The 24,217-nt window shown below is 33.3% G+C and overlaps 1 protein-coding gene across 1 annotated transcript in view; it reads left to right on the forward strand.

Annotated features, from left to right (window-relative positions):
* Positions 1 to 24,217, forward strand: part of btv (dynein cytoplasmic heavy chain beethoven) — a 344,345-nt gene that overhangs the window by 20,114 nt on the left and 300,014 nt on the right. Inside the window, exons 5-6 of the mRNA XM_072524490.1 lie at positions 15,345 to 15,577; positions 21,003 to 21,102. Of these exons, the coding sequence (XP_072380591.1) occupies positions 15,345 to 15,577; positions 21,003 to 21,102 (333 nt within the window). The remainder of the gene's footprint in view (positions 1 to 15,344; positions 15,578 to 21,002; positions 21,103 to 24,217) is intronic.

Raw genomic sequence — 24,217 nt, forward strand, 5'->3', positions numbered from 1 at the left:
TAGATTAAGTAGTACCCTGAAACTTTTGCTAGTGTTATCAGAGTTTCCATTTTTTCTGGCTTCTTTTAAGGTCTGTTAAGTATCTGCATCGCATATGTTGCAAAAAGAGGTCAAGTTGATTGATTCTGTTGTGGTTTCGCCAAATTTATCTACAGTATATTTTTTATTTAGGGATTTGCTGTAGTCAATACTATCCGCTTTTCAAGGACAGAGACTACACACTCTAAAACCACTTAAGATAGCTGATGGTTTATGAGTATCCACCGCTTCTATAAAATTGGAGCAAAGTTACTCTTACTTAGTTGTTCAAATGGATTTTGTCTCTTCGTATTCAACAAAGTCTTTTCCACGCATTTTTAAGTGGCTTGACACTAGAGACGTCGGTGGGTTGAAGAATTCTAGTGGCATTTGGATATAATGCTACTAAGAAAATTCTGCACATAGTTGACTTAGTTGGTATGTGAAATGTATTTTGTGCCTGTCTTCAAATATTATAATTGAAAAGTTAACATGTTATTTTACTAAATAAAGATATAATATCTTAGATATATAATCATGAAAAACATCTGCTTGCATCCAACGTTTTTTACTAGTAGCAATACCCCACCCATCTGGAACACCTTCTGCGATGCTTTTGGGTAATCTTTTATAAGCATAAACGATCATCGATTGTGTTGTAACTCCCGCAGCAGAAAATGCGAACATGACGTTAATATTTGTTTTCGATGGGCTTTGCTCTATCTGATAAACATTTTTGTCACCTTTCGGTGCAAGAACCCTATCTTCTTTCGGACAAGGAGTAAAATAAGTTTCATCTCCATTGTAAACTCTGCTAGGATCAGAAAGAATGTCAAAATAGTTCTTCTTCATTAGATATTCTTGTATATTATTAAACCACTTTCTGATATCATTTTCTGACACGTTTCCACTGGCATTGTTTACAGCTTCAGGAATTCGATTTGTTAAATTAGGTTGTCTTCTTAACAACGATTGATACCAATGATCCAGGAAGATTGTTTTTAAATGGTTTCGATCCAAACATGACAGAAGCTTGGATGTTTTCTTTTCTTTTTGGAAACCCTTTTCTGTGACAATCTACTACCCATTTGTCTAATACAGTCTCTTCTGAAATACTTAAATATTTGGACCATGTGCTACTTTTTTGAAATTTTCGCTGTCTAAATTGCAGAGTAGCTCTGGGTATCCCATATTTAACTGCTGCCGTCGCCTTTGGCATGCCATTACTTATTTCCCGTAAAGCTTCTTGAAGAATTTCTTCATTATATTTTTTTGTTTATTTGCTCTTCTTTTGTACTTTAGGCATTTTTTCTTCCTTAAATTAAAGGTGCCAATCACTAAATGGAAATAAATACCTCGGCTACCTAATTATTGGCAGCACTGTCAATCACTAGCATTTGCTATAATATGACATCCAATTGTTGGCATTAACAAAAATAGTTATGCTTATGTAGAAAATAAGAATAAAAACGAGAAAATGGTAAAATGTAATCTAGAGATTAACCTGATATATCATTCTAGTTATCACAGCCAATATTACAATTATTATAAACTTACCTCTAACACCGATGATGCCTTACTGAAATCAGGTAAAATGTAAGGGTACCTTAACGTCTAACCTTCACTACCAAATAGTTGGCGGAATATTGACGATTATAGTATTTTAGGCCCTACCATAAACAGTACATGTAGCCAGAATATTATAAAAGTGGAAGTTAGTACTTACAGTGAATTTTTCCTTAATTATTTAAAAATAAAGTGTCCATTGCCAATAATTGGGCTAGTGCCAACAATCAAGTGGTTTACCCTATATATTTTTGTCATTTCGTATTAATATTTAAAAAGTTATCTTATTCAACCTTTTAAGAGTAATTAATAAATAACATATTCATTGTCATGATGTAAAAAGTTTATCAAAAAACACAGTAAACTGCAAATAAACTGCAAAAATTGTAAAATTTTAAAATATTGACATCCTCAAAAAAAATATAATAATTAAACTATGTTTTATTAGTAGTAGACCAGAGAAATAAGGTTTTTTTCGTGGCACTAAACCGGCCAGGCAAACGAAAATTATTTTGAATAGTATAGACCTCTGTAACAAAAACCTATATGAAGCTAAATGACATTTCTATAGTAATTATTTTTCCTATAATTGACAGAGTAGTCGGTGCGTTTTGATTTAATTTGAGTCTTCTTACAAACCCTCTCTGATGACGGGTAAACCCAGAAGCACGTGCTAGAGTGGAAGAAGTGGTAAGAGACTCAAATTAAATCGAAAAGCAACCGTCTTCGTAAAAAACCTATATGTTTCCTGCAGAGGATTTTTTGGACTTAACTAGTTAATAACAAATTAAGTTTAAAAAACGGTACATTTTCGACGACGCATTACGTCGTCGAGGTCAACCCTTCACAGACGTTCAGTGTTGTTGAATATCATTACTTTTTAAAACTTTCTAAATTTCGATCTTATTTTGGAACATAAATAACTAATAATATTAAATGTATGATGTACTATTTTAAAAAGTGTAGATACTTCTGTATTTTATTAATTATACCCGTATCTTGCGATTAGTGTTGTCGTTTCCTTCTTTAAGTTAAACCCAACTTTCAACCCCAAAACTACAGGTTATCCATTTTGGTGGCTATAAAAGTCACTCTGTGTTCCATTTAATATAATTGAATATCTTATTCTGCGTGACCATGTGGAATTCGTTTATCATTTCGGGTGGTTCTTTCTATTTATAACAACATTTTTTAATTAATTATAATATTTTTGTTTACCTAAACGATTACATGTTGCTATCTCATGAATTTATAATTATTCTATTTACGAAGTGTAACTAATGAAATTGTTATGTATGAAACGTTTAAATCAAATATTCTTGGAATTTTTACAACTATAGATGACTCAACTAACTTTATTACGCTTCACACTTATTTTAAAGTTATATAACTTTTAGCGTTTTCTACTATTATTAAATAACCTACTTCACAGTTTTAATAAGTAAAAAATAGAAAAGAAAATATTTATAATTATTTTTATTATAACCTAGACGATCGATTTCGGACTCTACAATGTCTTCTCACTTTCGTAGTACCCGATAAATGGTTACTTAAAGAATAATAGTTAGACTGCCCATCTGTAAAGAAGTTTATGATAGATATTCTCCCTAAACTTTAACTACCTACCGTAAAATGGGGTGAAATTTATCACCCTAAAATTATTCATTCAAAAATATGAATGATAGTAAATTGTAAAGTTCACTATTTTTTACTAATATGATACAAAACAAGATCTATATTAAATATTTTTTGATGAAAAATACTTTTTGATTATTATTTTGACTAAAAAATGCAACCAACTGCATTGAACAATTTCACATCATGAATAGGGCGGAATTGATCACCCCCTTTTAAGTGAATGGAAATAGTATATGTAATGCCGGCTGATCATGTTCACCCCACGTTATAAATATTTTTCAAAAAATGTATACTGGAGCGAAATTGATAATTTAAACCACAATTTGCTTTTCTAAAAATTTATTTTATTCACCCAAAAAACAAAAATATGCTAATAGGCCCTTAATTAGGTTTCATAAACAAAAATTTCAGTTCAAAAACCAATGAGCCATATTCATTAAAAACTAATATTTTCTAAAAATTGTAATCGTATGAAATAGATTATGAAAAGTAAACTTTAATACGCTTAATCCAAATAATGACAAAGTTGGGCTAGTACTGTCATGTAGAACACCAAAGAACATAATAATAACCCGCAACTATTAGTGAACGTCATGATATGTGTTAAGTATATAAGTACTTCTTGGATGATAAAGATTTTCTGGAAGTTTGACATTGGAATTTTTCTATTTAATTTTATTTTGATACATAATGTATTTTCATGATTATGAGATCCTAACACTTTTCAGTAACCTTAAAACTTATTAGTAAAATTGTCCTTTTTTTGACTGCTTTTGAATTTTTAAACCACATATTTTTTACATATCTGTACCTCAGAGCTAAACTGTATTAACTCACAAAATTGAAATTTTACAAGAGAGCAGATTAACCCTTTGAGACCCTGTGTACATATGTATGTACATAGCTTTTATTGTTTTGTTAAATACCAACTACTCGCTTATCTATACCGAAATAGCATCCAACTTTTTAAGTGTGATTTATAAGGTAAGTAGTTTTTTATAAAGTACAAAACATTGCCATAAAAACGTTAGTTTTAAAATAAACAAACATTTTTTAGATGCACATGAGCATGTACAAGTGGTCTGAAAGCATATTTCTGATTGTACATCTGTATGTACATATGGTCTAAACTTGGGTTTTAACTTAGTATTGTTGATTGCAGATAACATGGATTACAAAAGAAAAAAATATGATTTAGACAACCCAAAACATCTCCAAGAGTTAATTGACCTGATAGAGGACGGTAACGTATCAGAAATAGACAATTTGGAAGTTCCCGGAGGAGAGAGCTCTGACGAGGAGGATGGAATTCTGGATAACTGTGAGAATAAATCTATTATAAGACCAGGGGTTAATGCTTTGACCAGACGTGACACTGAGACACTGGAAGAAGGTGATGGCAGCGAAAATGATAATGAGGAGTTAGGGAGAACTTATGATTCAGACGATGAATATATACCAGATGAAGTTGCAGGTTACTCGGGTACAAAAAAATTAGAAAGTAAAATATGTTTCTCAGAAAAGGATTGTTCTAAAAAACCAAAACAAAGAGAAATTAAAACAAAAAAGAGAACCGTAGAGTGGACTAAGGCATCGATAGAGACTCCTACATTTACATGGCATCCTACTTCCCCAAATACAAGTCTTACAGAGCCACTGTACCCAATTCAGTATTTTTCGAAGTATATTTCAAATGATTTGTTTGAAAATATAGCAACATTTACAAATGTATATGCCTTACAGAACGGAAAAAATTTTAGACCAACTAATGAGAGAGAAATTAAAATTTTATTCGCACTTCATATAATGATTGGAAATTTAAACAAATTTCCCAAAATTAGGATGTACTGGGAAAGAAGCCTTGGTATTAGAATGTTCCTAGATAACATGTCTAGGGACAGATTTTTCCAGCTTAGAACATGTTTACATCTAGTGAACAATTTGGAAAGACCAGCAGGTGATACAGATAAATTTTATAAGGTTCGTCCTATCATCGACGCTGTCAGAAAGAGATGTTTACAGCTTGAACTTGAGGAAGTACTTAGTGTTGACGAGCAAATGATTCCTTACACAGAAAAACTTTTCGTAAAACAATATGTAAAGGGGAAGCCCTGTCCTTGGGGAATAAAATTATTCGTCTTGTGCGGAAAAAGTGGTCAGGCTTTTGATTTTGTTTTTTATCAGGGTAAATCTACAGAACTGAATGCAGATAATTAAACAAAACATGGATTAGGGGCATCTATCGTTCTTCAACTAGCCGAAAGAGTTTCCACCAGTGAAGGCCACAAATTATATTGTGACAATTATTTCTCATCCTATGAACTACTTGAAATATTATTGGCCAAAAAAATATATGCTGGAGGGACTATTCGAATAGATAGATTTTACAAACCTCCTGTGTTACCAGACAATGAAATGCTGAAACTACCGAGAGGTTCCGTAGATGAAGTCGCCAATAAAGAAAAAAATGTGGTGCTAGTCAAATGGTTAGATACAAAGACTGTGAAATTAGCCTCCAATTATGTTGATGCAGGTAATTTAGACATAGTTAGAAGATGGAACAAAAAAGGCTCTTGTTACGTAGATGTTAACCGACCTGAAATTGTCAAAGATTATAATTACGGAATGGGCGGAGTTGATCTAATGGACCAGATGATTAATTATTATCGAATATTTATTAGATCGCGAAAGTGGACATTGCGTGTTATTATGCACATGATAGACTTCGCTTTCACCAACAGCTGGCTGGAATACAGGAAGGACTGCGACAAATGTAATACAACCAATAAGGATCGAATGAAATTTCTAGACTTCAGAGTCAGAGTTGCCAAAAGCCTAATAAATATGGGCAATTCAGTAAGTAGAAAACAAGGAAGACCAGCATCTTCATCTCCTAAGCCTTCTATTTCAACATTTAAAAGACGGGGAGAGACGAGACCATTTTTGGAAATACAAACGGACAATTTTAGTCACATACCGGAGTTTGATTCTGAGAAGGAGGCTACTAGTTGTAAAAACACAGATTGTAATGGACGTAGTCATGTGTTCTGTACAAAATGTAAAATACATCTGTGTTTAATTAAGGCTAGAAACTGTTTGGCAGCTTTTCATGAACAATAAATAATATGTAATAATAATTACTTTGTAGTAAATATATTTTTAGTCTTGAGTTTATATTTAAGACCATATCAAGTTTTTTTTCATTTTATCTCACTAATTGAAGACTTTTGAAATATAAAAACACATAAGATTTTTTTTTGAAAATAAAAAAGTCAGGTCTTAAAGGGTTAAAAGAAATATAAAGAGAAAATTTTAAATAGAATTTTTATTTCTTAATTCTATCACAAATATGTGATAAACACCATTTGAAAGATATATTACTGTATTTGTTATTTTTATAGCTTTTTATTTTTTGAAAAAACATGGATTTAATACTGTTTAGCATGAAAACAATTACCATATTCGGGATATAATTTAATGGCAATTTAACACACGTGAATAAACAATCTGGAGATAATACGATAAATGAAACAAAATTTAGTCAAGAACACTTCTTTTTATTTAATTAAATGAAATAAACAAGTCATATCTGTAAAACAAAATGAGTAAACAAAATTAACGAAAAACGAAACTCAAAGGATCATGAGTGTTGTTCACTTAAAATTGTTTTGGAAAATTTTTATAAATCCTTATCCACTTTATCGAAGTGGGATAAATTTTTATAAAAATTATGAAATTCACTTGGTAATCCTAAATTATCGTTGCGTACTTGCAAGTGGGCAACATCTGACATGCGAAAGTCTGTATTTTCCTTAGTTTTTTTCCTTATAATAAAAGGTGAACAGTTGTTGTTGTAAAGAGTCTTAAAATCCTTGAAGTCATTGAGTTCCATATTAATTATATTGAAGGTTTTAGATTGACAGCAAAGTCGTGCTAGCTGCTGCCAGTCCCAGGGAGTCATGATTTTTAAAAAGGGTTTCTTTCGTTCTCTTTCAATAAGAGAATGATTACTGTCCACTTCTAAATGGGTATGACCACGTTACAAAAACTTGTGATTTATAATTTTTATCTTTGGATACTTGTGAGGTATTCAAAAGTAAAGCATGACCATTATCATATTTCTCTTCTGGAATGGGCAGTTGTCGCGCCACACAGTAATCTCTTTTACATTTTCATTTATAGCTTTAGTTCACCTCAAAAAGCCCGAAGCCATTTCGTTTGCTCTACGTCCAGACCTTTGATTAATCCCACATTATGCAAGACGTAATATTACCTGAAGTGTCTGAAATCGTATAATTGTATGTCCATAACTTGAGCTTATAAAAACTCTGCTCGTTACTTAGAACAGGTGGTGGCAGACATTTCTGTAAATTCAGTCTCAATAGTTTCATTATTCCATCACTTTTTGCTGCTCTTTCCTTATCAAGTCTATTTAATTCATACCTGTTACTAGCCTCCAAAAGATGTTGCTAATCTTGTTCAATATTTTCTTCCTCTTCTACCATCTGAATTTTGGATTCATCGCACTTAAATTCTGTGTTAAATATTTCGAAATACAGCCGAAGTTTAGCAATGTTTTCTTCGGGTGTATTGCTTTCTATTAACACAGATCTGTATATCTCATACATTCTGGTAATATTTAGTTCACAACTAAGATATATTTTTAAGAACGCTCTCTAGAATAATGCGATTCTATAGTTGGGAACTTGCTAATATGATGCCGAATACCTTGTTTGATGAATTCGAGAATTTTATTGACAGGCTCACGTTGACCCCTTTGATCTGTATAAACTACTTCACATTCCTTTTTCTTCGCAGAAGCTATTGTAACGAATGTCTCGGATATATTTAAGGTAGAAAGAAAGAATTTCTGACAAACTCTATACCTTACATGATTAAAATATAATAAAAAACGCCTGGTAAACTCCCCCATGCCAGAGCATGCTCCGGTTGTTTCCCGGATACGTCTCACTGGTACGCATTCTACCATTGCTGCTACAAATTGTCTTTTCATGTCGATGTTTTTATTAGGATCCCAAAATTCAGAATGTATTGTCTTTGATCTTTAGTTATAGTTCTGGTGCACCTAACGCTACAGGTTTCTTTAAATGGAGCTCCAAGTTGCTTTGATTGCAAAACTGTGTTCTTGGTTTGGCGTTTGTTACCACCAGCCACTTGCTTTTTACGAACCTTCCGTTTCTAATTCAGATAATTTTATTTTCTCTTTTTACCTGGGAGTTTTTGATTATTTGACTCACTTTTAGAATTATCTGTTTCGTTGTCAGTTGGTCCGTATGTTTTATCCTTGATAGAGTCATCGGAGTCCAAGCGTAACTCTGCATGATCTACCTCTTCTCTATCTTGCACTACAATTTTCATAATTTGAGGACTACACGTAATGGGTAAAGCCGTCTGCGCAACGATTCCATTTTCCGAAACTAAACAAAAAAATATTAAATTCAAATAGGAAATTGTGAAGTATAAATAAATATACCTCTTGTTTAGACAAGTCCTACAACATTTTGTGTATGAAGACTTGTGGATTCATCATTCAGTGTTGATATTATACTATTAGTGTAATTTCTATGTAAGGATATGGGCAAATTATTTTCTAAAAATTACATAACATGTACATATATTATTTAATTACAAAAACCGAAATAATTGTGTTATACCTTTGCTTGAAACAGATGGCAAAACATTGTCTATAACAACTTTACAAGATACAGGTGACGCAATTTTCACATTAGAAATAACTTTAATAGGCATATTTTGGTTTTTTGTACCTTCATCAGGATCGCCGACTTTTCCTGAAACATAATTACTGTTATCCTAATTTTATATTAACAGGTGATTTTAATATAGATTTCAAATCAAATACATTAAGTAAGCAGAACTTGGTAAATGTTTTAGATTCTTATGGCTTAACCGTAACTGTAAATGATTATACAAGAGTTACTGCAACTAGTAAAACTCAAATTGATTATATTGCTACAAACATAAATCACCCACAAAAAACAATGGTTGTGGAAGGTTTTATCTCTGATCATCGCGCGCAATTGTTCCAATGTAGCATTAGCACAGACAATGATGCCTATATATTCATCCGTTCATATAGTAAAAGGAACATAAATCGTTTTGTTCAAATCCTTGAGTCAACAAATTGGTCAGAAGTATTTAATACAATTTCTGCTGAGGATAAATCATTAGCTTTTTTAAATACTATTCAAAATTACTTTCGGTCCCATTTTCCACTACTTAAATGTAAACCTAAAAAATGTACACGTTCGAATTGGTTTACGCAGGAACTGTACAATTTAAGGGATCAGCTAAAACTTTTAGAAACGATCTGTCAGAAAAATAGTAATCTTAGGCCAGTCTTTCATTTGGCAAAGGCAGAATATTCAATTAAATTAAAAGCAGCTAAAAGTAGTCACTTCATGAGACAGTTAAACGAATCATCAAATAAAATGAAATGTATTTGGCATTTAATAAACTTAACAGTCGGGAAACAAAATAACTCAAAAGTACCTAGCGATGATAACAGTAATTTAGCAGACAAATTTAACCACCATTTTGTTGAAATGGCTCCAAAGTTACTTGCCGCTTTGGATCCTACTAAAATAGGTGGGTTTACATCAGCATCAAAAAACCGTAATAGTTGTTCTATGTTTTTATATCCTACTAACCCACAGGAAATAACTAGTATAGTCGAAAGTTTTAAATCCAAACATAGTTGTGGTTTTGATCAGATTTCCCCTTAGTTATTAAAACAAGGCATTCATGCTCTCGCAGATCCACTGACGGATATTTGTAATGCCTCTTTTCAACAAGGAATATTTCCTAGTATGTTTAAACTATCTATTGTAATCCCTTTATTCAAAAGTGGTGATAAAGATGACCTTAACAACTATCGTCCCATAAGTCTCTTATCTGTGTTTTCAAAGATAATTGAAACTCTGGTTTATACTAGAATGAACGCATTCCTAAAAAAGCATAGTGTCTTGCATAATTTTCAACATGGTTTTATATCTTCTAAGTCTACAACTACAGCTCTTGCAAATTTCGTCAGCTTAGTGTTGGATGCTTTGGACAGACGAGAGAAGGCATGTGGTTTATTTCTCGATTTGTCCAAGGCTTTTGACACTTTGGATCATAATTTGTTGCTAATAAAACTTGAGGGTATTGGTATTCGTGGTGTAGTTCTAAAATGGTTTACTTCCTACCTAGAGAATAGAAGACAAAAAGTAAAGATAACATCTAATGAACTTGTAAACGAATCAAACACATTGGATATCCATTATGGTATCCCTCAGGGTAGTGTATTGGGTCCTCTACTTTTTATAGTATTTATTAATGATATGGCTTTGTTAACTAATTCACTGACTGGGGTTAACATCATCAGTTATGCGGATGATACTAACATTCTAGTCACAGGAACGTCTGATCAAAATTTGCAAAATAAAACCACACAGATACTATCCACCATCAACAGTTATTTCTTATCCAACAAATTAGTTTTGAATAAAGAGAAATCAAAGTATATGATTTTCACGTCAAATAATTTATTAAACCATCAAGCCACTATAGAAGCAGCAATAGATAAAACATACTGCACGAAGTTGCTGGGGGTACTTCTAGACAGTAATTGTAAATGGTCAAACCACATTTCTAATTTGAAATCCAGATTAAGTAGCGCATGTTATGCATTGAGAATTCTTTCACGTCTCTTTCATACATCAGTATTAAAAACAGTATACTTTGCCCATTTTTACTCAATAGCCAAATATGGCATTGAAGTCTGGGGTTGTACCTCTGAGTTAGAGCAGATATTCGTACTTCAGAAAAGAGCTATTAGGATAATGTATAAAATGAAATTTAGAGATTCTTGTAGAGGCATCTTTAGACAAAACAATATTCTTACAATTCCTGGTCTGTATATATTTTCGTGTATAATGTATTTACATAGCAAAATTTATGAATTTAATAAATTTCAATTTAACCATGTTTATTCAACAAGATTCAGAGACAATCACTTTATGCTTCCACAACATCGTTCTGTTTTGTTGGAAAGTAGCACACACTATGCAGCCATAAGTTTCTTTAACAAATTACCAATATATATACGAATGAATTTACATCAGCCAAACTTTCGGAGGTGTGTACATCAATACATTTGTGAGCTAGAGCCATATTCTAAAAATAACTTTTAAGTATGTTTTATCGTGTTTATTAATTTATACACTTTTAAGATAACTTTGTAAAATGTAACTTTGACTTGTCTCATACATGTACTTTGTATAATGTCACATGTGATCAATAAATTTTACTTGACTTGACTTGACTTGACTATAACTACATTTAATATTCAAGTTATAAACCGAATTATGGAGTTAATACTGTCGGTCTTAAACTAATTATTGTGTATTAACTCCATTTTTAATACAAGGATTTTCGGTTAAAATACCACGTAAAATACCTAAATTCGTATTAAGTTTTTATGTAATAATGAAGACTAAAATTTTTTTATTTCTAATAAATTTGTTAAGACGTACCTATTTTGAAGTTAGATCTATTTATCGCCGACGAAGAGAATAATGCTTGATTGTTTTCCACATAATCAGTACTCAATTGCGTCAATGCAGTAAAGCATACATTTTGATGCGTTTCTAAAGATTTTTCCAAAATTTTATCTGTTCTGGTACACATTATTTAAAAGGTTATTAAACATACATAATCATTGTGAAATAGCATAAATACACTGACTACAGTGCATCACCGCGGTTTTACGTCGTTCCATGGAGTTAATACTTCTTAACAGGTTGAGCGCCGATGCATAAAAGCCAAAACTTCCCCGTGGACCAACGCCGTTTTTTGTCATTTTCTTTTAGTTTTTTGTATCTTATGACTTCCGCGCGAAAAATTTTTTGTTTCTTTTTTGTTAGTTTTTGAGAAAAATCGAGCAGACACCGGTGTCTGCTTCGGCCCTACAGGTTGACACGGCAGACACCGGTGTCTGCTTTGGCCCTACAGGACGGCGAAGCACACCGGTGTCTGCTTTGGCCCAGCCGTTTGCACTTGTGTCGATCCAAAGTGTCGTCGAAATGTTCCGATTCGATATCCGATCTTGCAATTTTACCGCTCATACACATTGCCTCGACGTAAATTAGGTTAGTTTGTTATTGCACGTGGTGATAAACAGGTGCATGTACTGTTCAAAATGACGAATCGTGGAAATAGGATGGTGGAAATGGTATTACATTCAAAAGAAGACTCTGGTGATGCTTCTGAAGGTAGGTAGAACGTCTATATTACTACACAGAGTTGTTTAAGTCAAACCAACAAACGAAAAGCGCAGCTAATGTCAACACATTTTATTGTTTTCTTTGCACAAATGCTGTACTGTTTTAAAAAAGCTTATCTACTATATTTCCCACGTATCTGATGATAGGTTCTTATTTATTTTAGATCCTTACGATACGGATTCTGAAGAAGATCCAGGGTATATTCCTAATGGGAGCTCTGAAGAATATTCTAGTAGTGATACAGAGGATGAAAATGGTTATCAACCGCCTAAAAAAACATCCAAAATATTTCAACAATCAGATCCGGGCCCATCCAGTTCTTCTCGCCAGATTTCTCCCATTTAAACTACAAGAAAGTTTACTCCTCAAGGAATGGAAAGTGAAACAGAAGCCAGTTCAACAGAAGAACCAAACTTGGAAAATACTGATTTTCGCCAAATAACGGAAAGTGAAAGTAACCTTCTTCGAGATCTCTCACAATCAACTTGGGGGCCTATTTCTGGTCAGCATGTATTTTTTGAAGAAACTTTTTTAAGTGGAATGAATGCAGTATGGCAGGGCGCGTTGAAAGGGGAAAAACCAATTCAATATTTTTTATCATTCCTTGATTTTGAAGTATTAGATTTAATCGTTAACCAAACAAATCACTACGCAACTCAATATGTTATAGAAAATGTTAGCCTTACTAATAAAGCCCGCATGCAACAATGGGAGCCAACAGATAGAACAGGAATCTTACATTTCTTTGGCATATTGGGTTATATGGGCATTGTCAAGATGAACTCCCTCCGATATTACTGGTCTACTAAATGGCTCCTAAAAAGCGAAGTTTGTCACAGTGCAATGAGCCGCAATCGTTTTGAAAATCTTCTAAAAATGCTCCACTTTTCTGATAATGATCTTTGTCCTGAAGGAGATCGCTTGTTTAAAATTCAGCCTTTATTAGACAAGCTAATATCAAACTTCAAGAAGTTGTATACTCCCGATAAAACTTTCTGTATTGATGAGACCATGATACCCTACCAGGGTCGTTTAATTTTCAAACAATATAACCCACAGAAGGCTCACAAATATGGCATAAAAATGTTTAAGTTATGCTGTAATAATGGCTATACATGGAATCTTAGCATTTATGCGGGAAAGGAGAAAGAAGAAACCGAAAATAAATATGTATTGGTCTCAACACAAATTGTCTTGTCTTTGTCTCAAGAACTTCTGGGTAGTAGTAGAATTTGCATTACTGACAACTGGTACACAAGTCTACAACTCGCAAACATACTTCTCGATAAGAAAACTAATTGTTTGGGTACCTTACGTGCTAATCGTAGTGGGAATCCTTCTGATGTTGTAAAAAAGAAATTGAAAAGGGGCGAAATTGCTGCTCAGGAAATTGAGCGAGGAATATGCATCCTCAAATGGCGAGATAAAAGAGATGTGCTAGTTCTTTCTACCTGTCACACCGATGAGACACTGCAGGTTCAACGCCGTGAAAAAGAGATTCAAAAACCAAAAGCAGTAGTCGATTATAATCGCGGAAAAAGCTCAATCGACATATCTGACTAAATGTCAAGTTATAGTACTGCTTTACGTCGCACAATTCGGTGGTATAAAAAAGTGGCCATTGAGGTAATCCTGGGTACATCAATGGTAAATGCTCATTTTCTTTACAAGGAATGCGAAGGGAGCACCATGTCTATAACCGAATTTAAAATGTCAGTTATAGAAAACTTATTGAAATTCGGAGATGACAATAAAATCAATTCTGGGCCGCAGACGCAGACGGTTCAGAATCTTCGAACTCATGTTTTTTCCAAATTAGACTGTAAAGCTCGAGAAAACAGAAAATACTGTCGAGGCTGTTACAAAAAAAAAGCAGGAAGGAATATTAACGAAAAGCAAGGTCAAACGTGTCACAACATTTTGTTCTTTTTGTGAAGGACAACCAAGATTTTGCTTAGAGTGCTTCAATTTTTTCCATAAAAACTAATAATTTTATTGCACTGGAAACCTTATATTTTTTAAACATTTATGTTGTACCCTTATAATTTTAGTTAATTTGCTTGATTCTGTATTTTTTGCTTCATTAAAAGTAATTAAAATATTTTATTGTGTTTTTGTAGTGTTTTGAAAAAAAAATGAAAAAAAAAAGCATATTAAAACGCGTTAAAGTGTGTCTGCCTGGCCAATACAGATCGATAAAGTTTCAGATACAGAGCAGACACCGGTGTCTGCCATGGCCCGGAAGGAAAGTACCAGAGCAGACACCGGTGTATGCTACGGCGCTCAACCTGTTAAATGTGCATGTGATATTAACCCCACTAATACTACTCATAATACTTATATTTCTGGGTATTAAGTGTAAACAACTGTTTAGCTCGGAACTACTGAGGGACTTAATACACTTTATAGTTGCTTATCATTGGAACAGCATTAAATAGGATTTAATATCGTATTGAATAATATGGAAGATGTGAAGTCTATTATGTAGAAAGTGAAATAATACAATTTTTCGAAAAAAATGGAGTTAATACAGTTTAGCTCTGAGATACAGATATATTCTTATGATATATTGAGATACCTAATGGTTTTTAAAAATAGATTAAAGATAATTTTAAAAACAACAATGAAGACTTTTGGCTTTTGTTTTGCATTCTCATTGTAAAAAGGATATAATGGTTGTTTTGATTTATATACATATATATAATATATATATATATATATATATATATATATATATTAAAGAATTTGGCTGACAACTTTGATATATATGTACTTACCTTGCTGCCTTGCAGAATAATTATAATAAATAATTTTTAGCATCCGATGTGCAAAAATACAATATTTCCAAATTAAAACGCTACAATTTATGGACGTCTGAATATTCAGAGATATCAGAAGCTTTAGCACAAGAAATCGGAATAGATGAAAAGTGGTTGACAAGTTGCAAACAACTGACAGAGATATTTTGGCCAAATTATGGTTTGAATCCATGGAAGGATAAAGTGTATCAACCATCGGAACTTGTAGATATACTTGGCGTTTTAAAAAAGGTACGTTTTTACTTCCATACATTTCTAAACAAACAACAAACTCTTTGTCTTTTTATTATTTTTTATAAATTGTCATATAACCCTGTCTAATTATTCATTTGAGATGCTGAAGAGTAAGGTTGTTTGTGCGGAGCTCCCTTATCTACAAGTAATTAACGTAAAGATATCATTTATCGTGAGTGGTATCCGATGACTGGTTTTTACGGTAATTAAGTTAACACGAAAATAATTAACAAGTAAGTTATCTTATTTTATTTAGTAACAAAAATGGATGCACGATGTTCCAACTAACTACTCAAAATGAAGCGTTTTTAACGCAAGCCAATCAAGCGCCTTTTTAAGAGAATTGTCAAAGGTCACAAAATAAATAGGCCTTATTCGATGCTTGGAAAGCTGCCAAGAAGCACAAGGTTAAACTAAGTGAAGCTGTTGCTGTTCTCGAAAGACAAATAGCACAGTTGAAGACACGACTTACAGAGTTGGCAACAAAAGTCCACCAAATAGAAGAAAGAGAAAAGGAACCAACAAAAGAAGCAGAATGCTGCATATACGACGAGGAATTAGCCAAGGAGACGGAATGGATTCGAGTAAAAGAAAAAAATTACAAAAAACGAAAAATGGATACTTCCTTTACACCACTAAGACCTGTCTCCAGAGAAATGACAGACAAAATAATCAAAATGTCACGCCAAGTGATGGTAAAAGGCATTAAACGATAAAATACCCTATACAAATATCTTCCGTTAATGAAAATATGTTTCACTACAAAAATTGTTAATACTGATGTAATAAAAATTAATATTTAAAATGGTAAACCATATAGAAAGTTAACAAAAGCTTTCAATGAGGAAAATTATCAATAGCACTCATATGAAAATAAGCAGGGAAGGCCGATTAAAGTTATAGTAAAAAAATACATCAATCTTGTTCAGAGAAAGATCTTGCTTATCTAAAAACAGGGGCTGGAACTGAAATGCGTCCATTGTGGTGAAAAACATCCTCCCAATTAGAGAGGGTGTTTTGTCCTAAATAAGTTGCAGAAAATAAAAAACAGAACTAGAAAAAAGGTCAAATACCAAATCCTCCAGCAAGAAAGGTAACTAAAAATAAGGAAAATGCTGCTGATTGGAAACAAACAGGGAGAGCTACTGTAAATAAGAAATAAAGCAATGCATTAAAAACTAACAATGCAAATATACAAATGGAAAACCAGAATGCAAAAGAATTAGACTCGACTCTACAGTTCATACTAGATGAATTAAAAAAATTGAATGAAACAGTTACTCGTCTGGAACATAGCGCTAAGGGTGCTATTAACAAAATCAGAAATGGCTACGGAAATCAGAATCATGAAATGGAATGCCAATGGGTTGCTACAACATCAACAAGAGTTACAGGCGATCTATGACATCGAGAAAATTACCATGTGCATCATATATCTGAGACACATTTTACAAATCAATCATACATAAAATTCAGAGGATATAATGTGTATCACACAATAGACCCCGATAATGCAGGCTAAGGAGGTAGTAAAATCGTGATTAAAAATAATATACTTTATCACGAAGAGTTAAAGTATAATAAGTACTGCATATCTATAAGCTACTACGGTACGTCTAAGAATTGAAAACTGTAATATCAATGTTGGTTCAATATATTGTCCGGCTAGGGATTCCAATAAAAAGGAACAATATAACGAGTTTTTGAATAACTTCTGAGACTTAGAGTGATTAAAGTAAGAGCAGACTTTAATGCAAAGAATATTGGGGTTCTAGACTAACTACCAATAAAGGAAACAATTTCTATTCGCTATCAACGAACATAGGTGCGAATCAATATCTACTGGCGACCAACCTATTGGCCTACAGATAAAAATAAAATTCCCGACCTAATAGATTTCTTCATAATATTAAAAATATTTTTGTCAATTACCTAGATATTGATGATGGTTGGGACATGAACTCGAATCATTTACCCATAGTATTATTTCTAAGCAATACGATGATTAAAAAAGATAATATTCCAACATTAACTAATAAACTAACGGATTGGGAAAGTTTTGCACTACTTCTTGAAGAAAAAATTAACCTGGCAGTACCCCTACAAATTCAGAGCATTTAGACAAGAAAGTTGAACTGTTTGTTAACAACATCCAGCAAGCAGCATGGGAAAAGACTCCTGTGCTTGAAAATACTAAAATAAAGGGAGTTTCATTTAAGAAAACTCAGAAAATACTTATTCTAAAATACTAAAAAAAGTTTAACATTTCGCTATATTAATAATAATTTATACAATAGTAGACTATACTAAAAATCTTTTGAACCTAAATATATTTTTTAAAGTCAAGTCTCTACGATCCTGGAGGATTACTAAAAAGAAGATTACGAAATTAATAAAAAAACATAATTATTATCTTTTAAGCTACTGCATATAACACTTGTGTTTCTTTTGGCATCATAACCCTGGATGGGTCTTTGCCTGTCTCGCTATGTCCTTTCATTCAGATCTCTCTTGGGTATTTCTTATCCATTGTCTTATATTTATGGTTTTCAGGTCGTCTTTCACGTCATTCAACCATCTCGTCTTGGTCCTTTCTTTTTTCCGCCTTCCTACCGGCTTCCACTCTAACATCTTCTTTGCCGTTTTCGACTCTTCTTGTCGCTGAACATGTCCCAGCCATAACAGTCTTTGACTTTTCAAAAATCTTACAATGTCATACCCTTCATTCAGTTCATTAACCTCGTCGTTTCTCCTGATTCTCCATGAGCCGTCTTCCTCTTGCACCGGGCTATATACTTTTTTCAGTATCTTTCTCTCGAATGTCCTAAGTTAAGCTTTGTTTTTTTCGTCATAACCCAGGTTTCACAACCATAGGTTATTACGGGTTTATTTAAAGTTCTGTAGATAGTTATTCTGGTTCTTTTGTCTAATAATTTTGATGTCATCAATCTTTTATTAGCATAGTATGTACGATTTTCACTGGAAAAACGTGCATTAATTTCGCTACTTACAGAATTCTTCTGATTGATTTCTGTGACTAGATATGTGAAGACATCCACACGTTTAATGGTATAGTTGTCTATTGCTATATTATTTTTATTCTCAGATGTTTTTTTGATGGTTATGTACTTAGTTTTTGTTTCGTTTATTTGAAGCCCTCTTTTTTGTGCTTCAGGATCAATTTCCTTAAAAGTTTCTATTAGTCGTGTCTTGCTTTTACTAATAATGGCGACATCGTCTACATATGCAGTAATTTGTACTATTTTGGTGTTTGTATGGCCGGTTACATTGGTTTTTTTGATAACTGCTTTAAGAACTAGGTTAAACAGCATGGTTGAAAGTGCGTCTCCCTGCCTCACTCCCGTGTTGATGTCAAACAGGGGAGACAGTTTTCCATCTACTTTAACTGCGGCTTTTTTTATGAGGCTGGTATATTTTTTTGGTATACCTAGATTTCGGAGGTCTTTCAGCATTTTGTTTTTTTTACACTATCAAAAGCTTGTTTGAAGTCTATATACATAATATATAGTTATGTGTCGTATTCATAGGCTTTCTCTTATATTGTTCTTAGCATGGATATATTATCTGTAGTGGCTCTATTTGGTCTGAATCCATTTTAAAAATCACCAATTATATTTTCGGAGTATTCTGACAATCTAGTGTAGATAATGCCAGAAAGGATTTTGTATAATACATTTAGCAATGTAATTGGTCTGTAATTCTGGCATTCTCTCTTATCTTCTTTTTTATGTATTGACTGTATACGATCAACTGCCCATACCTCCTGCATTTGCTCCTTGGTCCATACCAACTATTTCAGGTACTGGATTCTTCCCCAGACTTCGGGTCCTCCATATTTCAACAATTCTGTCGAAACTCCGTCCCTTCCTGGCGCTTTACTGTTTTTTAGTTTCTTTATTATTTAAACTAGTTCTTCATAATTCGGATTTTTAATGTGGTGCTCCGCCGTAAAATATTTTGTCTTATTTTGATCATTTCCTTTGTCTGCATTTAGGTTTTCCTCAAAGTATTCTTTTCATCTCATTAAACATTTTTGTTTCTCTGTTAGTAGTTCTTTGTCCTTGTCTTTACAAATTGTCAATTTTGGTCTAAATGACTGTGTGCTTTCTTTTATTCTTTTATAGAATTTTCTGCTCTCTTTTCTGTTGTTATATTCTAGCATTTGTTGTACTTGTTTTTTCAAAGCCTCTCTTCTTTTTCTTCTGCATATTCTAGTCGCTTGTATTTTCTTTTCGTTATACATTTCTTTGCTATTTCTTGTGTTTATTTGAAGTTGGTTAAGCCTAGCTTGTGTTTTTTCCTCTACTGCAGTTCTGCATTCATCATCATACCATTTAGCCTTTCTTTGCCTTTTGGCTTTTCCGACAGTTTCCTCTACATATTTCGTTAATATTGTATCCTTCAACATTCCATTTTTAAATTGAGCTATTTTCATCATCTTTTTGAGATGAGGATGTGGTCAATTTCATTGGCTTTGTTAATTCCTAGTATTTTCCATGTTCCTTTATGGATATCTTTTCTGTGGAAGTTAGTGCTGACAACTACATAATTATTTGCTGTTGCAAATCGTGCAACCCTAAGTTCATTTTGACTGGTTTCATTATGCAAACCATGTTTCCCAAATATTTTTACGAAAGTTTTTTCTATCTATAGCTTAGCACTAAAGTCGCCTAATGTTATAACAACATCGTGTCTTTGGATTTTATCACATATTTCCTGAAGTTATTTCCAGATTTTAAATCCATAATCATGTCCATTTTATTTGCTGAGTTTGTCGTTGTGAGATCCGTCGGTTTGTTTCATTAGCCATTGTATTCGCAACAATTAAGTTTTACAGGGAAGGGTTGTTAGTCCTTCGCTCAACCCCCTATTCTTTGGAGGACCAAGGCTCCCTTCTTCGTCAGCCCTGACTTCACCTTCCACTGGGGTTGCTTACCCAATCTTCAGTGGGGTTGCTCAGGTTATCGATGTGTACCAACTTACAGTAGAGGTGAAGATAGGAATTAAGTAGGAGAGGCTAAGTGATGCTAACAGGATACGGCATCATTTATTGAGCTCACGTCCTCTTTACACAACAAAAATTACCTCGTATACCTCGTATAACACTAATAAACATAATATTAAAATAACTGAGAATATTTGGAAACGTCCAAAGACATAAAAATATAGAGGGTGGTCCATTAATAAAAGATAAGTTGGTTTCACCATGTTAATATGGTTGGCCCTGTATATTTGAACAAAAATTGATTAAAGTGATTAAATTGAACGCCAAATGATTAAATGTATTTACTCAGACTAATGCCACGCCCTGTATATTGTGTATGTAGAAATAGAATTTTACATAGGTTTTTAAGACAGATTGACTTTAAAAATAAAACTAAATAACGCATTATCATTTTAGATACTTGAAATCAGGGCTCTACACAAACAATTGACAAAGCTTCTAACGAACCAGGAACAGGCTGAACTTAAAACACAAGACATGATGAAATGTTTTCAAGGTAAGTTTAATAAAATACTGTGTAACAAATATATAGAACAATAATTTGTTTTATTGTAATTAAACATGCTATACATAATTATATACCCAAGCCTAAGAAACAAAATAGGAAAAAAAATTATTACAGGTTTCTGGTTGCTTTTAGTCATAGGTTAACCTAGTTAATGAAAAATATGTATCGGGCTACTGCCAGATCGGTTAATAAACAAAAAACTAAAAAGGTAGTTTGCTACTTGCAGCATTTTTTTATTATAGTAGGAGCAAGATTTTGTGTTGTGTTTGTACGAGAACTCATTTTTTTTTAATTTAAGAAATGTTTATAAATTTTGCCACAATGGCCATAAGTAATATATAACATCTTGATAATATGGCAATTGTGTGTCTATCTTCTTCTTCTTAAAGTGCCCTCTCCTTAATGGAGGCTAGCTACTACAATTTTAAACTCTTCTCTATCTTCAGCTGTTCTTATTAGCTGTTCAAAATTTAGCCCTGTTCATTTTTGGATGTTTCTGAGCCACGATAGTCTTTTCCTTCCTAGGCCTCTCTTTCCCTTGATTTTTCCTTTCACTATAAGTTGGGCATATTGGTACTTATTATTTCTCAGTATGTGGCCTAGGTATGATGTTTTTCTAACTTTTACTGTGTTAAAAAGTTCTCTTTCCTTGCCTATTCTATGCAGCACTTCTTCGTTAGAGGTATGCGATGTCCATGAAATTTTGAGTATTCTCCGGTAGATCCACATTTCAAAGGCCTCCAATTTATTTACGGTTGATGTTTTAAGGGTCCACGTTTCAACTGCATATAGAAGAGTCGACCAGACGTAGCATTTTGATAAACGTAGTCGAGTTTTATTCGAGAATCACAAAGCAGTTTTTTTTTATTTTTTCGAAAGATTTTCTGGCCTGTTCTATTCTCGATCTTATTTCTAGATCAGGATTTAGGCTGCTATCGATCCAACATCCCAGGTACTTAAATCTATTGACCTGTTCTGAAATGTGCCCATTTATTGTGCAAGGTTGAGGTACGTTTTGGTTTTTTCGGATTGACATCACTTTGGTTTTTTTAATGTTTATTTTCATACCAAATTGCTCACAGGTCGAGTTGGTCTGGTCGATGAGTCGTTGTAGACCTAAGTCGAAATCCGCAATTAACACTGTATCATCGGCGTATCTGATACTGTTGATATTTACGCCATTCACCTTGACTCCATCCTTGGAATCCTCCAATGCTTCTTTAAATAGAAACTCGGAGTAAAGATTAAACAGCAGAGGCGACAGAACACATCCTTGTCTAACTCCCCTCCTAATTTCTACTTCTGCGGATGTGGAACCTTCGATCCTTACTCTGGCGTTTTGGTTCCAGTACAAGTTTTTTAAGAATTTGATGTCTTTTCCATCTAAACCGACTTCTTGCAAACGTTCTAATAGTAGGTCGTGTCTTACTCTATCAAATGCTTTCTCGAAGTCTATAAAGCATATAAATATATCTTTCTGTTGGTCGTAGCATTTTTGGGCGAGAACTAGTAAACTGAACAGGGCTTCTCTCGTTCCCATGCCGGCTCTGAATCCAAACTGATCGTCTCCGATGATTGTTTCGCACTTTCTATAGATACGATTATGTACGATTTTTAGTAGGACTTTTACTGCATGACTCATAAGGCTTATTAGACGGAACTCATTGCAGTGTTGTGGGTTTGGCTTTTTTGGTAGTGGGATGAATATTGACTCCAGCCAATCTTGGGGTATTTTACCTGTATCATAAATGCGATTAAATAAAATGACAAATATTTCGATATTTTCTTCGCTGATTAATTTTAACGTTTCTGGGTATATTCCGTCTGGACCTGGGCTTTTATTTGTTTTAAGATGATTAATTGCATTTATGATTTCAGATTGCAGAACTGTTGGCCCTTCGTTGTTATTTTCCAATCTTGGTTCTTCTCGTATGTCGTGAAAAAGAATTTTAATATAGTTTTCCCATTCTTTCAGTTTATCTTCTGTTGATTCTAGCAGTTTGACATCCGTGTTCAGCATGGTGTGAAAAGTCGTTCTCTTGGTAGTCGATGTAAATTCTTTTACCTTTTTATGTAAATTAAAAAAATCGTGCCTTTGTTGTAGTTCTTCTATTTCCACGCATTTTGTTTCCAACCATTTCTCTTTTGCTTCGGTTATTTTTTTCGATTTATTCTATTTAGTCTTTTGTATTTTCCGTCCTTGTCATTTTTTCCTTTAGATTCTCTTCGTTTGTTTATTAATTGTAAAATCTCTTCTGTCATCCATTCCTGTTTGTTATTTCTAGGTGTTACTTTTAGATGTTTTTCCGTTACATTGTTCATTTGTTCTTTAATAGTTTTCCACAGAACGTTTATGTCATCGTACTCGCTAATTCTATTGTGGTCGATATTTCCTAAATTTTTGTTTAATTCTTTATTTACTGTCTGATGTATGGTGTCGTTTTTCAATAATTGGATGTCTAATAGTTGGTGTTGAGGTTTTTGTTTCTTTATTAGTTTCCATCTTTCGCGAACTTTTGCAACAACAGGATTATGATCGGAATTGATGTCAGTTCCAGGATATGTTTTTGCACTGATGATTGCATTGTGATATCTTTTGTTGACCAATATGTAATCTATTTGGTTACGGATTACTCTGTTTTTATTGTGTTGTGGTGAAGTCCAAGTGTACAATCTGCGAGGGTGTAATTTAAACCATGTATTTGTCGCTACCATGTTGTGTTGTCGGCAGAATTCTGTCATTCTCTCTCCCCTGTCGTTCCTTGCTCCAAGTCCGAAGTCTCCGCTCAATCCAGAAACTTTTCCTCTACCTAACTTAGCACTAAAGTCACCTAAGATAAATGTTAGGTCTCGTTTTTTGGTCATCTTTATAAGTTTTTCTACGTCAGCATACCACGCTTCTAGCTCTTCTATGGGTTTATCGGCCGTAGGGGCATAAGTTTGAATGATGTTAATATTCACTGGCTTTCCGGATAGTTGAATAAGAAGACATCGGTCCAAAAATGGCACAAAGTTTGTGACGGCATTGTTATATTTGTCTTCTAAAATTACCTTAACCCCGTTACGATAAACCGAATCATTATTACCCGAGTAATAGAAAGTT

Source organism: Diabrotica undecimpunctata, chromosome 3, assembly GCF_040954645.1.
Source record: "Diabrotica undecimpunctata isolate CICGRU chromosome 3, icDiaUnde3, whole genome shotgun sequence".
Classification (NCBI taxonomy): Eukaryota; Metazoa; Arthropoda; class Insecta; order Coleoptera; family Chrysomelidae; genus Diabrotica; species Diabrotica undecimpunctata.